General features: G+C 40.0%; 1 protein-coding gene across 1 annotated transcript; it reads right to left on the reverse strand.

Moving 5' to 3' along the window:
* Positions 1-5,901: 5,901 nt before the first annotated feature.
* On the reverse strand, positions 5,902-14,379 carry bco1 (beta-carotene oxygenase 1). The gene is made up of 11 exons (XM_015955412.3): positions 14,216-14,379; positions 14,007-14,135; positions 13,787-13,916; positions 13,376-13,523; positions 13,155-13,305; positions 9,613-9,833; positions 9,274-9,531; positions 9,076-9,181; positions 8,672-8,766; positions 6,400-6,511; positions 5,902-6,318 (listed from the first exon to the last, which is right to left on the reverse strand). The coding sequence occupies exons 1-11, from the start codon at positions 14,277-14,279 to the stop codon at positions 6,158-6,160; spliced, it is 1,575 nt and encodes a 524-aa protein (XP_015810898.1). The 5' UTR covers positions 14,280-14,379; the 3' UTR covers positions 5,902-6,157.
* Between the last annotated feature and the right edge of the window lie 452 nt (positions 14,380-14,831).

The raw sequence follows: 14,831 nt of genomic DNA on the forward strand, positions 1-14,831 counted from the left end.
TTTCTTACAAAAACATGATTAAGTCCATGACTTTACAGACCCTGCGAAACAAAACCATGTAATGATCATTTTAATGATAAATAAATCAATTTGAAAGGATGGCAAGAGCTAAAAATATCCCAATGTTTTTGGCATACAGGCCATAAAAATCTTCCGTTCAAAATGAATATGAATATATGTTATTGATGGTTTAATCTTTGCTTTTTAACGTCTAACTGAAAATCTCAGTCTAGAAAATCTTTTATTGCTACCCAGAATATTGCTGATGGTGAGTTCATGGACAAGGAAAGAAATCAGGATTTTTATTGCTACTTGGCAATGTTGCATTCATGTATCTTATAATAAATGATGTAATTATTTATACACATTTTAGTATCAGCATTCTTAATTTCCAGTTTGGCAGCACAGCATATCAAATATTTCCAAACTCCAGGAGCTTGGTTAGCCCACAGGCTACAGAGCGTTGTTGTCCCCGGCAGCTGAGGCTCTTGATCCCAGGTGGGAGTACAACCATGCTACTGTAATATGCAGACAGCTGCCTCATTATGAATGATGAACTCATAATTCTTGGTGTGACTGTAGGAAACCCGTGTTTGGTAACATTTTTAATGTTTTATATTCCGTAGAAAAGATCTGGGCATGTTTGAGTGGTCCATGCTGCTACAATTCTCTGTATTGCAGCTCTTGTTTTTAAATCTGTCAGCCGGACATGGACAGCATCTGTTAGCTCTTTCCCATCCTGACACCATTTCAAGAATGACAGCTGAGTGGGCGTGCGCTCAAGCGGCGACAGATAAGACGCCCAAAAATGTCTTTGGTCAACCTCAACGAGTGCGGTTATGGAAATAGCATGGTGGCGCAGTGGTTAGCTCTGTTGCCACGCAGCACGAAGGTTGCAGGTTCGAAACTCGGCTACGGCCTTTGCGTGGAGTTGCGTGTTCTCCCCGTGCATGCGTGGGTTTCCTCAGGGTACTCCGGTTTCCCCCACAGATCACAACATGCCCTATAGGTTATAAATCGTAAGTCGCTTTGGATAAAAGCGTCTGCCAAATAAATAAACATAAATAGCTACATGAGTTTGAAATTGCTGAGGCCTTTTCTTTTATTTATCATTTTTAAACGTACACACCGGATCAGGAAAGCATGACTCTTTTTTTTTTCTCACAGTTCCAAACTGGCGCAGAAGGAGGAAATCTCAGATTGACAGATTTTAATTAATGAAAATGGGACAACAAAGCCTGAGCCTGCTCATTGCTGAAGGGCAACCTCATCGTCCCAGACTGAGACGGAGAACTAGAATGTCAACCGAAGGGTTTAACCTAAATCTCAGGGCAGCACAGCTCCCTATCTGCTCCAGATGACAGTGCTCTCCTCCTTTGTGCCATAATTACCCCTTTGAGGGTGCATTGTTGTTTGCTGTCTGCACCAGCTCAAGAGCACCCACCGCTTTGATTTCACTCCCTTCCTTTGTGTTCCTTCCACAGAATGAATCTCCTTTGTGTCTCCTGAGTTACCCATATCCCAGACTGAGATTAAAATAGATTAATCAGGGATTAGGCTGCAAAATAAGAGAAGGGAGGGATGTATGATATAAGTGCACAGAGCTCTTGCGTAGTGTCACTTTCTCATATGTCTGTTGCGTAGACACTTTTTAAAAAGCAGCACAAATTCTCTAAATAGTTTTTGTGCATGTCTGTGTTTTCGTGCACCTGGGCTACAGCGCTGTGTGCAACAGACAAATGCTATGGTGAGGTGTGGCAGAGATGACGGATGTGGAGGCGACCTACGAGGACTTCATTGCGTCTCGACGATCCGGCCGCAGAAACGCCATCCATGAGCTCCCGGCAAGCTCGGGTGTGCAGGGAGCCTCCGACCTTTCCCAAAGTCTGGCACAGCTCAGTATCAACAAATCAGGTGAGAAACGGCACAGTTGCATTTCACCAACTCCATCGTAAATGTTTCATTTGCAGTAAAATTTAAGTTGTGATCTTTGTCAACCCAGTGACTTTGTTGTTTTAATGTGTTTACCAAACAAAAGTGTGCATTTTAAACTCCTCTTGCACAAAGAAAATGGTGAAAACAGGCAAGGGCTTAAGGTGGGCAGAGATGACCTACAGTCATCTGTTGGATGGTGTATTTCAGGTGTGCGCTATGTGGGATCTGACAAGTCCACGTTGACAATATAGTTAGCATTTTTTTTTAAATAAAGCAGGTGCTGTGAGACTGAATAACACAAGAATGTTGTATTTCCTCTTTGCTGACGATGTTGTACGATGTTTCTATAATTTAATGATTTTATTGTGCAAACAAACCTTTTTCAAAACCTGAAAATAATGCATGTCCTTGCTTTGCCCATACAAATAATCAAAGCTGAGAAATACACAGATGTAAAAAAAAAAAACAATAAAAAAACAACCCCAATGTTCTGGTCTCATGTATGGAAACCCATTAGCGCCGCATAAAAGAAAGAAAATGTCCCACAATATGTCAGTTGTGAGATCGTCATTTTTGTGAGACACAAATTTTTCTTTAGAAACATGGTTTAAAAATTAATTATAAGATACAACATTTTTTCTAAGAGTAGTCATTATTATGAGATCAAGTCATTTTTTGAGATACAGTATTATAATTATGTTAGCCAAGCTTATAATTCTGAGTTTGTGTCTCATAATAAAGACTTTAAAACTCCTGATTATGACAAACCGTTGGACATTTTCTGTCTTTTATGTGGGTTTCCACTCATGAGTCAGTCATAGATCTGTTTATTATGGAGCTTCCATTATTGGGAACTGACGTTGGACATCTTTGTAAAGCAGAAGAAAATCTGAATCATGTAAAGGTTTTAAATCCAGGATTCATTTCTGTGTGATCAATGTGACATTTTCTGCTGCTTCTAGGCTAACAGTCAGGATGTATCAATAAAATAGAGCAAATCAAGCCCTGGCTTTGTTTGTTGTGGGTCAGAGCCATCGACATTAATATAGGTCAGAGCCCAAGATGCTACAGTTGCCGCTCCGCACGGCCAAGGTCCAACAAACTACATCTACAAAACCAGATGGAATGTTTTTATTTTTCTGATGAATTCACCTGATTACTCTCATGAGACTGGTCCCCGTCTGTTAGGTGAAGGAGATGCTGAGAAAAGCCCGGACTCTCCAGCAAAGGAAGAGGAAGCTCAAGTTGAAAGCAGCTGAATACCAGCGAGCACCGTGAGTGGAAATGATCCCTGAACATTTTGGTGCACCTGTTTGCATCCACGGACAAAAAGCAGAAAAGTCCTCCACTGCCTCCATCCCACTAAAACACCATGGAAACCACAGTGCGGTCTCCCTCCTGTAATCTGGTTCCTTATCCTTAAATTCTTCTCTGTGAAAGCGACTTCTGCTGTTGCCTAAAAGCACGTTGATCTTTTCACTGCTCCCTGTTTCAGAGCTCTCTCACTCATTTCCTGCTTATTCTTATCCAGGCTAGAGAGCTCCTTCACCTCCTTTCAGAGAGAGGACTTTTGTCAACTGACATTTTTCAGCCATCATGCCGAATCCCTCTAAATATGTCCTTTTTTTGTCTCTTACTACAGGAAATCTCAGCCGCAGCTGGTGTATAACTACTTAGTCATTTATTTATTAGCTTCTACATCTCATCGTAGACAATCGGAAGTCAAATTTTCCCATTTTGAGAGTCAGAAACTGAACTTTTCTATTAAATCTGTACACGTTACACGTTATTCTCTTACACTGTAAAAAAAAAGTCATGGATTTACTTAGACAACCTGAAATTCTGTTTAAATGTATTTTTTTCAGCTAAATGAAATAATCTTGTTTTTATACCTGGATTTGACTCATTTCTGGTGTCTCTACAGTCAGCCTGTTGTGTCACATCCAAACATGTGTGCCCTTGTTTAAATTATGGATCATCATGGAACTTAAGAGAAATACACCTTTTGAAAGCTGGATGTTAGAATTATTGCACTATTGATAGCACTCGAGTTTACTTGTGTGTGTGTGTGTGAGATATCGTGTGTCGTGTGTGTGGCATGAGAGTTGGAAGCTGCTCGAGAACCTTTTCCTGGAAAAAGACGAATACTGAAACCTGCCTTGTTTTGCTGCACTAAATCACTGAATATACACTCTAAAATGTTTTTGATGAATCCAGGATAACTGATGTATTTGTGGGTTTTTTTATCCTGTGAAATCACAGTAGCAGCTTATTTTGTTGGGTTTTATTTATCTCACTTGTGTTTTTAACAGAAAGGTTAGAGGAGTTTTGCCAGCGTATTTAGATAACTATTTTCTACTGTCACTCAGGTGTGGTGTATTTTTTGACCTGCACTGTTACATTGATGGTAATAAAATGCATCCTCATGTTGTATTTTACATAGTAACTCAGGCACTTGACACATGAGTGTGTATTTTCTGTTTAATGACAGCAGTTTGGATCCCTGTCACTTTTGTTTTGATGTGCAATTCAAATTTCACTGGTGGAAAAACGGATCCTCAATCAGGGTAGCTGTTGGCGCCCTCTAGTGGACATTACACTTAGCTACATGACAAAATCTTTTTTGTAAGTCTGATCAAATAAAGTAATTATAAATGTAATGAATCCATGTTCTGTGTTTATTAGAGGTTCACGCTCCCTGATGAATATAGGATATTATATTAGACTCAGAATACAAAAAAAGTTTACAAAATTAATTGGCCTCATACAATGGGATTGCAGATGCCATTAGCAGCAATTTTCAACTTTTTGAGCTATATGTTTTTCTCCCCAGAAGAAGCGACAATGACGTTCTGCTGAGCTGTGGTGGCCTCATGGAGGGGGCCATCGACTAGCACACTGCTGCTAACCACTAATGCATTCTCTCTCTCCTGATAATAACTTTTTGTTTTCCTTGACTTTTGATGTGCTACTACTAGTTTATCCGTTTAATTATAGATCCACTAGAATAAATACAATAAAGTTTATCTTTCATCAAATACAATATTTACTAAGACATCACAATGTAACTATAGACACATTACTTGTCTGTGTGTGTGTGTGTGTGCGTGCGTGTGTGTGCGCGCACGCGCGTGCGTGCGTGTGTGTGTGTGTGTCTGCTCTGTCTTCTCGATCCCCAGTGAGTCGTGGAGGATGGTTGCTTATACTGAGCCAGGATTCTCTGGAGGTTTCTTCCTGTTAAAAGGGAGTTTTCCTCTCCACTGTCGCTGCATGCTTGCTTAGTATGAGGATTGCTGTATAGTCACTGACACTAGTCAATGACTTGATGCAATTTGCTGGGTTCCTTATATAGGAAACATTATTTCTGATTGGCTTAATGAAATGTGAATTGGAATGTTTATTATGTGAAGTGCCTTGAGACGACTCTTGTTGTGATTTGGCGCTATATAAAAAAACTTGAATTGAATTGAATATGTGACTTTTCCTTTAAGAATATCTTACAGCAAAGCATGGAGATACTTTCTTAAAGTAAATAGTATGCAGATTTTCATAATAGAAAGCTGAAATTGCAGCATCTGTCAATCCTTTGTTTTGAAATCATTTTAATGATTTTTTTCATACAACAGCTTGCTGAAATGCATTTTATTAAATGTGCCATTTTGAAGACAATGTTCCAAAAAGAAAACCTTTAGATGTTTCTAATTAGTGTAATTGTAAGCTGTCTTATCGTGAGAAAATGATGCAAAGATGCCCTTTGGGCATGACTGTCGTTCCTTTTCTCCTAAATAAAACTCAGCTGACTGAAGTTTTCTCCTGTGTCAGATTTTTATCACTGACTCAAACATCTGATGACATGTGATTTAAATAAAATGATGATTTTTCAGTTTGATCTAAACCAGTTCAATTCCACAACAGCTGTCTTCTCCTCTTTCTGACTGATCAGGAACTGACATGACACAATGACGATTCAATTTAACATAGTCTTTAATACAATAAGAAGCAAACACCTTCGGTTTATGTAAATATGCATGTACATCTTCAGTGGCTCATATTTTCATTTATAAGAAAAAATGTTTCTGTGATTTATATACAAACTTGGATAGACATAGAGCTGAGATGGTAACAGTAAAAATCAGGCTTCGTAGCCGGAGTACATAGGTTTTATGTTTGTTGTTGTACTGTTATATATCTTTCCCATAGTGGTAGTAAACTATTGGCTAGACTAGTGATTGCTACCATGTGGAATAAAAAGTCCATGGACGTCCTTGTAGAGCTCAGTGTTCACATAAGCTCGAGCTACTTCCTTGAATGTCCTGCCATCAAGGACCAGGAGGAAGCCAGGCTGGCCTGGGTTGGAGTTGACGACTGAGCTTAAGACCACTCCTAGAAAGTAGAGGTTGGTATTATAAAATATACACAAACTTAAACTAAAGATTCTGCAGACACATCTTATGATGCACTCACCATCATCCTCTGACTCTCCGTTTGGTCTGGGGACGAACACTCCCTCTGATGGACAGTAGTTGGTCTCTTCCCAGTGAAGCATGGTTTTGGTTTCCGTGTCAAACTTTGCAATCTAGAAAAATAAAATCTGCCTGTGAAAAACTCTTTCATACTGTTCAAAGTAACCGACCCTCCACATTTTTAGTCATTTAGTTAGTTTAGTTTACAATAAATAGTTTTTTACACTTTAAGCTACAGCAGTGGTACTCACTCCTGGTCCTGAAGAGTCGGTATCCAGCATGTTTTAGCTTTAACCCTGCTTCAACACACCTGATGTCAATCAGCAGGTGATTAACAGGCTTCTGCAGAGCCTGATGAGCTGCTGAACAGGTGATTCAACCACTGAATCAGGTGTGTTGGAGTAGAGGAACGACAAAAGCATGCTGGATACAGGCTAAGCCTAACCTCTAAAGCAAAAAGAACAATTAACGCAAGCCTAGAGCATTGACCAATAGAGTTGTGATCCACAAGAGGAGCTGTCAATCAACGAGAACGCAACCCAGTCTCAGCTCGCACTTCCTGGGTGGAAAAAGCAGAACATAGACCGATATATTACAGATTCGTCAACTACCTCCTACTTCCCAAAGAAAAATTTAACAGTTTAAAAGTGCCTCTTCAAAACTCGCAGATGAGATGTTTATGAAAGTCAAGTAGAATTTACATCGGAGACGCTTTTAAAAGGTAGAGGGAGCTTCGTTATCTATGAGGGCTCAAAACTGACGCAGTGTTGGCAGGTTTTCTTTTGGGCGGGTGAATACTAAGTAATTTAATGTATGTTAGAGAATTTTTACCTAAATTGAATTTAAATAAAATAAACAATTGTTCAGATAATTGTTGTGCGCTGCATTTACCGTAGGCGAATACGGCACTAGCTTGAATGCTAGCTCGACATGCATTGAATTGATGTCAGTTTGTAAACTTCAAGCTAACTGTGGAAGAGGAGGTAGGGAAACAAAAAAGAAATGTATTTTTGTTTATTGGAGCTAGGTGATAAGTGTAGCATTCAACCTTGTGCTACATCCAACAGTTTTTACTCTGCTGACTCCACGTTGCCTGTATACCTCTGAGGTATGAGGAGGCATGCTACATACCTTAGCTATGTATAAACTACGGCAGACTAACCAGAGGAAAAAAAAAATCATACAACCCTTTAGTAAAAATATGCCTATGTGTGTATTATTTTCTAGAGGTGTGGACTCAAGTCACATGATCTGGACTTGAGTCATTATTTTAATGACTTCTGATTGACTTGATACAATCTATAAAGTCTTACGACTTGACTCGGACTTGAACGCCAATGACTTGCGACTTGAAACGACTTGCATCTGTTGACTTGATGATGACTTGAGCATATTTGATATTTCAGCACAAAAGTGGCCCGACATGGACAGAAATCATAAATCATTTTTCGTTCTGAGTGTGCTCTTGTTCTGCTAACTGCAGCAGCACTTTGTTTTATAATCAGTTTCAGTTGCACTTTCTGCTTGTTTGAGCAAATAAATGAAGCTTTAAGAAGCTTTATTTCTGGAATTTATTTACTATTGTTGTCATTAAATTGAAGTTGGACAGATGACTTGATTATGACTTGAAATTTTAAAGTTTAGACTTGGACTTCCAGATCTTTGACTTTGGACTCAACTTGGACTTGGTTGTCTTTGACATGGACTTGACTCGAAACTTGACTGGAAAGACTTGTGACTTGCAAAGCAATGACTTGGTCACACCTCTGTTAATTTCACAATTCATGTATTGCAACTTAACCAATAAGTATCCATCATCTGCAAACAAGTTCCCGTTTTGGGAGATGGACTTGTGACTCTAAATGACTCAGATAACTTTGAAAGTGTTGAAATATTATAAAGCAGGAATATCTTGGTCCAACACGGACGCCCTGTAATAAACTGCCTCTGTAACGATTATATTTAGTTCTATTCTGCCAGAGGTCTTTGGGTTCATTTTTCAACTCACTTCTGTAACTAAAAAAATGTTTTTAATCAACAGGTAATTAAAACTTCAGAGGTGTAAAACCATCTGTGTGTAATTTCTCTGTGAGTCTGTGGAACAATGAAGACAGGGACAATCTTTCCCAGACTATGTTCACGTTTAAACTTTTGTTGTGTCAAGAAAGGAGGAGACACTGACACCTATTAGGCTGTAAAGAAATTAAAAAACAAGTGTTCCCACAAGTTCAATGATGCAATAATCACATTTCAAAGGAATACGGAAGGATCACCTGTTTTGTTGATGCAGATTTCTCCACGATGTTTCCGTAGACAAACTGGTGCTTCTTGCCATTGAAGTCGTAATTAATCCTGGGTAATTCCAAATCTATTTGGATATAAATCACAGCTTTTGCTTTTGTGCTGTTAGGAAACTACAATATGTCAGAATGAAGTGAGCTATATGCACTAAGTAAAGGTTCAAAGTTAAAAAGATGGGCACATGAAGCAGGGCTAGGTAGAATCCATAGTTCAAGGAAATAAAAACAAATAAATGAGCTGATTAGCAAAGAAAAGGGTGTGGGCAATCAAGTGATGTAGCACAAACGTGTGGATGTAGGTCATGGAACCACAAACAACAAATAAACCAAATAGAAAGCGCTCTAGCCAAGAAAAATCTGCAGACTGTTGTTTTTACCTCCACAGAGCACCTCTGCCTGGCAGGTCAGCTTCCCTTCCTTTTCCTTCACAGCGCTGGCTGTCGTGTACGTGAGTTTAACTAGGTTTTCCCCAACTGCACTGCTCTACAAATCCCCAACACAAAAACTAAAAATAAGCCATAATGTCTTTTTGATGATCCTTTCATTTTAAAAGTCTTGTAATTTTCCAATCCCACCTTGTCGGAGTGAAGCGGAAGGACAAATCTTCTGTAACTTGGTCTAGAGTAGTCCCTGCCTTGAGAAGCAGCATCTTCCTTCATCCTGTTCAGGTAGAACATTTCATAAAGGTCGGTATCGTTGTAGGCGATGACATCAAACACCACGTGGCCCTCATCCTCAAAAGCATTTACATGATGATAGACCACCATTGATCCGGTGGAGTACTTGATGGATGCCTCTTTGCCGGTTTTTCTGTCAACCAGGTGGATCAAAGTCTAATTAGAAAGGGAAAAACATGAAAGTTAAGGTTTTCTCTGTTGCTTCATACAACCAACTAAATCACTGCGACTCCTTACATTTTCCTCAGGGGCGTATTTCATGCAGCTGGCCCAGTTCACCCCTCTCATGTAGGCCGTGGCCATCTTCAGGATGTCCAGCTTGAAAGGCTGCTCAATGAAGATGATGTAGTTTTCGGTCATTCCGAAGCTGTGGTAGTAGCTGGGCTGGAGGAGAGAGCGACAGGGAACTGAGCAGACCACCTCCACATTCTTCAGAGCAGGAGCATGCTTTCCTTTATCTGAGAAAAAGACAACGAAAGCTTGTGTGTGTTCTGGATCATAGCATGTTGCGTGTTCCCATAAAGGTAATTAACAACATAAATAATAAGAATAAAATACTGTACAGTAAGGATTTGTACCAGAGCCGGCCCAAGGCATACACAATTAACCCTCTGGAGGCAGGCGTTGCAGATTTGCAGAACGTAAGTTTTGCCTTTTCTTGGGCATTTTTTCTTCTAGTTTCTCAAGAAAAACTGTATTTTTTTTTTTTTTGGACACTTTACTTTTCTGTTTCTGGTGCTGTGAAGCTCTGAGGATTTTTACTGCTATTTTTTAGCTTTTCTCACTTTTTGAGCATTTGTTATGATGCATAACCATGGCAACAAGCTGATTAACATTGGAAAGGCTGAAATAATACCTCAACTGAAGCCACAAATCCCAAATGAGCTAAAACGTAAGAAGCGTGGGTGCAGAGCGGGAGCAAAATGGAGACAGAGAAAGAGGAAATTCAAACCATCTCTTCCATTGATCATAATGGGCAATGTGAGATCACTGGCCAACAAGATGGAGGAACTTCAAGCCCTTTCAACGACTCAGCCAGAGTTTTGGCAGTTTTGGAACCGCTGGAGGAGATAATGCAAAGAAGGATTCTCCAGAGAATCAAGAAAATTATGGACAACCCTGAGCATTCTTTTCACAAGACTGTCCAACAACGGAAGAGTGTCTTCAGTCAGAGGCTTCTTCAGTTTGGCTGCAACACTGACCACTACTGGAGATCCTTCCTGCCAACAGCCATTGTAATATACAACAACTCTTTGATGACTTGATTATTATTATTATTCTGAGCTGCTACAGCAATCAATTTCCCTCTGGGATTAATAAAGTATTTTTGAATTGAATTGAATTGAATTGAATTGAAGTTAACACCTACCTACCTGGTTACTCCACATACCTTTTTCATGAGCATTTGTTAACTCAGCAGTACCCCTGACGGGCTTAGTTGTTCATCTTTTATCAAAACTTAATTTGAGCCTGAGAGGGTTAAGTGACTTCTTGGTGCCCCCGCACCACCATGGGGTCCTCAAAAGCACCAATGTGGCATGAAAGAACAATGCTTATACAGTTAAATCACATGGAAAACTAATAATAAGATGTTTTTTAGTGTAATTTTGTTTCACTTTTTAGTGGTTGATTGATTTAACATTTTATATATTTGTTTCAAATTTTAAGAACAAAAGGCTTAACTTGTTTATTGTAAATTCACTCTTTTTCTTTCTTCGGATGGTACTTTCAAATTTTGAATTATTAAACCACACTTAAAGCTTCTTTCCGGAGTATTTCTCTTATCCAATGGCACCATCTAGTGGCTGACAAGCGTATCACACAAAACCGCTGTTCCTCTGTTTTTTTAAGATGGCGACTTCACGTTTCTGTTTATAAATGTGCTTCTGCAGCCGACAAACGGAGTTAAAACACGTTGTTTTACGAGTAATATTCTCCTGTCATGTTGTGTTCTCATATATTTATATTTTAGAGACTTTCTTGTCCGTGAAAAGTTCATCAACTCTGCATCAGCCGAGGTATACCTTAAATGTGAAGCGTCTAAGCCAGGGGTGTCAAAGATGCGGCCCGCGGGCCGGATCCGGCCCGCAAGCGGGTTAAATCTGGCCCGCGAGATGGATGTGTAAACTTTATTTTCATACTTTACAATGTAGAGTGAAAATAAACTTATCAGTGTGAGCAAGTTTTCTCTGGAATGAGTATAAATAAAACAAAGCTGCACCCAAGGCTCACACAAGAACTTGAATCACATCCTGAAGTTGGCCGCCACTCAGGATGTGACTTCTGATATTGATGTGCTGGTGAAAGCTAAAAGATGTAAAGTAAAATGAGTCAAATATACTTTAAGTGCTGCATGAAACTGATCTAGCCATGTGATCTGTAAGCTCTTTGAATCACTAACCCCCAAATTCCACTACCTCCGCTCCGACACGAACGCCGGAGCAAAATCGGTCCCGTTGTAGTCAATCAGAGCAATTCCACTACTGCGGCCGTGCTCCGGCAGTGCGGCACCGTGCGCCGCCCTCTGTTCTGGCGTCCGGCAAAAATAGAATCGATCCTATTTTCGCCGGACGCAGGAGCACCTCTGCAGTAAATGGACAGAAATCACAACTGCCCAACAGGAAAAGGAGCAAGCACAACTTCCGTTTTTCACAATAAATCGATAAACAAAATGCTTTTTTTGTTTCATATGCACAGGTTTAACAGCTTTTAACAACTATTAATGGCGGCTGAAGTTTAAATGCACAAAAATAAGCCATAAATACAGTTTTTACTATCAAAGTAGTCACCCTTTGTTGATCCAAACACTGCTGATCTCTCAACACAAATGATGGGCAGATTAAACAGTTCATGCCGATGCTTCTCCCACACAACGGGTGTTTGGATCTAACTTCCACGTTTATTGCTCGGACTGTATCGCAAGATCTCGAAAATCCCATGCATGCTTGTTTGTCCCCCTCAGGTCTCCGCACCGGAGCGGAGCCGTTGTAGAGCGGGTACCAGTAAAAATTGAGTTCGGAAGCGAGCGGCTGCGGAAGGCGGGGGCGGAGCGGAGCGGAGCGGAATTTGGGGGTAAGGAATTTGTTGATTTTTTTATTTTAATTTTTTTCAAATTTTCAAGTACACTTCAGGTGTTGTACTTGTACTACACTGTCCTCAGGCTCCAGCCTTGTTTTATATTGATTGTATTAAAACAAAGAAAACAATCTGAAGTATTTTTTTAATTTACCGGTCCGGCCCACTTGGGACTAGATTTCCCTCAATGTGGCCCCTGAGCTAAAATGAGTTTGACACCCCTGGTCTAAGCGGTAGTGGTTAGTTCTGGTCGGTGTTCAGTTTCCTATTGCACGGGGCTCTGCCAGGCAGGGGGAGTGCTTAGCAAAAAATAAATAAATAAATAAAAAAGACGTATTGCTTATGTTATATCACAGTACATGTTGAGATAATCACTTTTAAGGATTTTTGTCAAATCGTACATAATTTCTGAAAGAGGAAAACTGAAAACAGCTTTAAGTAAGCCATAAAAAAAGGTATATTCATTTGAGCATTTTTGTTGGTTTGATACTCATGTAAGGTGAATAGCCATTATAAAACCAGTATGATGTAAGCTAATTACAAAATAGGCTATTAATAGTGGTGATGTTAAACACTTAATGAAGCCTAAGAATTATGAATTATCTGGTGATGGGTCGGTATGGGGGCCCCAAAGAAAAACCTGCTTAGGGCCCCACAAATGCTTGGGCCGGCCCAGATTTGTAGTTTATTAAACAATAACCTACCTTTCTCTGAAACAGCTGGGACTTTGAACAGTGTGTACTTCGTTCGGCCTTTCTCAGCTATTGATGTCCCAAAGTTGTAAGCGTTGCCTTCTCTGTCATAGTGTGGATGGGACGTGGCCAAGTTCACGGGCACGTACTTCATGTAGTCCACCTGTATGAAAAAAAGAGCTCTTCAGTTAGCTTCACGTGGCAAGTCACCTCAACCCTTCACTAGGTTTTACCTTGTCTTGAGTTTCCAAGGTAACAGGGTCAATTTTGCGAATGTAGTTGGTTTCAGAAGTGGCATAATAGTCGTTTCCATATTTAATGATGTTGCTGGCACAGTTGTCTGTGAAGTCTGGCATGGTGTGGTTCAGAAAAGTAATTGCCCTGGGGGGAAAAACGTGCTTTCAGACAATATTTGCATTCGAGAAAAGCAAATTTGAGGTCAAAGTGGATCAGGAAAGGAAATAGGACAGCAAACATCACAGGCAGAGGATCTGATCCAATACAAAACTATCTGAACTGTGGGTCCTTCTATGAAACGTTTGTAAACACAAAAATTAAATGACCATTAAAATCAAACAAGCTGAGGGATTTATGAATTTGAGAGTAAATTTTCATTAAAGAGCACATTTCAGTTAAATGCTTACTTGAAAATAAAGTTCTTGCTTGGGTCTGCATAGGCCATTGTTCCCATTTCAGACACAACTATTCTGTTTGCAGCCATGTTGGCGTTGTAGGTGTCACTCCTGAGGAATCTGCACCTATGTGTCACCTCGCCTGCACAGAAAAACAAAACAAAAAAAAGATTCATTACAGAAAATCTGGTGGAATTTGTGGGTGATTAGTGAAACCTTTTCCACAACTGACCATCTTTAAATGTAAAACTGGTTAACAGTGACAACCCATCAAACCAGTGCTCATAGCGCGTCTCCCCCACGGAGAAGATCCCAGGTCCGTTACGCAGGAGAGTTCCCTGTAGCCAGCTGGGAATGCTCCCTGTTTCAAATGAATCAGAATTTTTTCAGTAATTAGGCTGAATATAAGGAATTTTGTAACTGTGATTAAAACCAACTCACCTTTGACATCTGCCTTAAAGGGCTCGGGCCTCTCCTGTGCATTTTTGGTGAAGTCGGGGTTCATGCTGGGTTCTGAGCAGCGGCGTCAGAAGAACTGCTACAGTCAGCGCTGATCTCTCCCTTTTACAGCTCCAGCCTTGGAGGCTTGGCAACAAAACCTTATGGCCCTCCTCCTAGGAGAAGTCAAGGAAATCCTGCAGCTCGATTCTGCAAATTCACAATTATATAAGAGAGAAGAAGAGGAAGTAGAAAAAACTGGAATAAATCCATTACTAAGTTCTGATGTAATCTGAATCATTTTCAGTTGCTGAGATCAACTTTGGCCCTCGTATTTACTTCCCATCAGCTTTTATAACTTAATTTTCTTTCATGAATATTTTATATTATTTGAATACAAATCAGTTCTGAATCGAACTAGACTGTTTTGCTATTTTGCAATCACAAAACAAACTATAAAGCCTTGAGCCTTATCTGTTTTATGACCTTAGATCTCGTAATTGAATCCCAACAACTGAGTTTCTTCTTGGGACGGCGTGAAATCCCAGCTGAACTGAACTGTTACAGGATGTTCAGAACTTCTCTCAATCGTAGATCCATCTCAGGTGAAAGCCTTACC

The sequence above is a fragment of the Nothobranchius furzeri genome, chromosome 7 (genome assembly GCF_043380555.1).
Source record: "Nothobranchius furzeri strain GRZ-AD chromosome 7, NfurGRZ-RIMD1, whole genome shotgun sequence".
Lineage (NCBI taxonomy): Eukaryota > Metazoa > Chordata > Actinopteri > Cyprinodontiformes > Nothobranchiidae > Nothobranchius > Nothobranchius furzeri.

Bases quoted from the DNA above. Each gene is read 5' to 3' on its own strand.
- bco1 (XM_015955412.3), bottom strand. From the start codon at position 14,279: ATGAACCCCGACTTCACCAAAAATGCACAGGAGAGGCCCGAGCCCTTT. The intron at 9,182-9,273 runs GTGGGATTGGAA...GGGGATTTGTAG, and splicing joins TTCCGCTTCACTCCGACAAG to AGCAGTGCAGTTGGGGAAAA. The intron at 8,767-9,075 runs GTAAAAACAACA...ATATCCAAATAG, and splicing joins GGCAGAGGTGCTCTGTGGAG to ATTTGGAATTACCCAGGATT.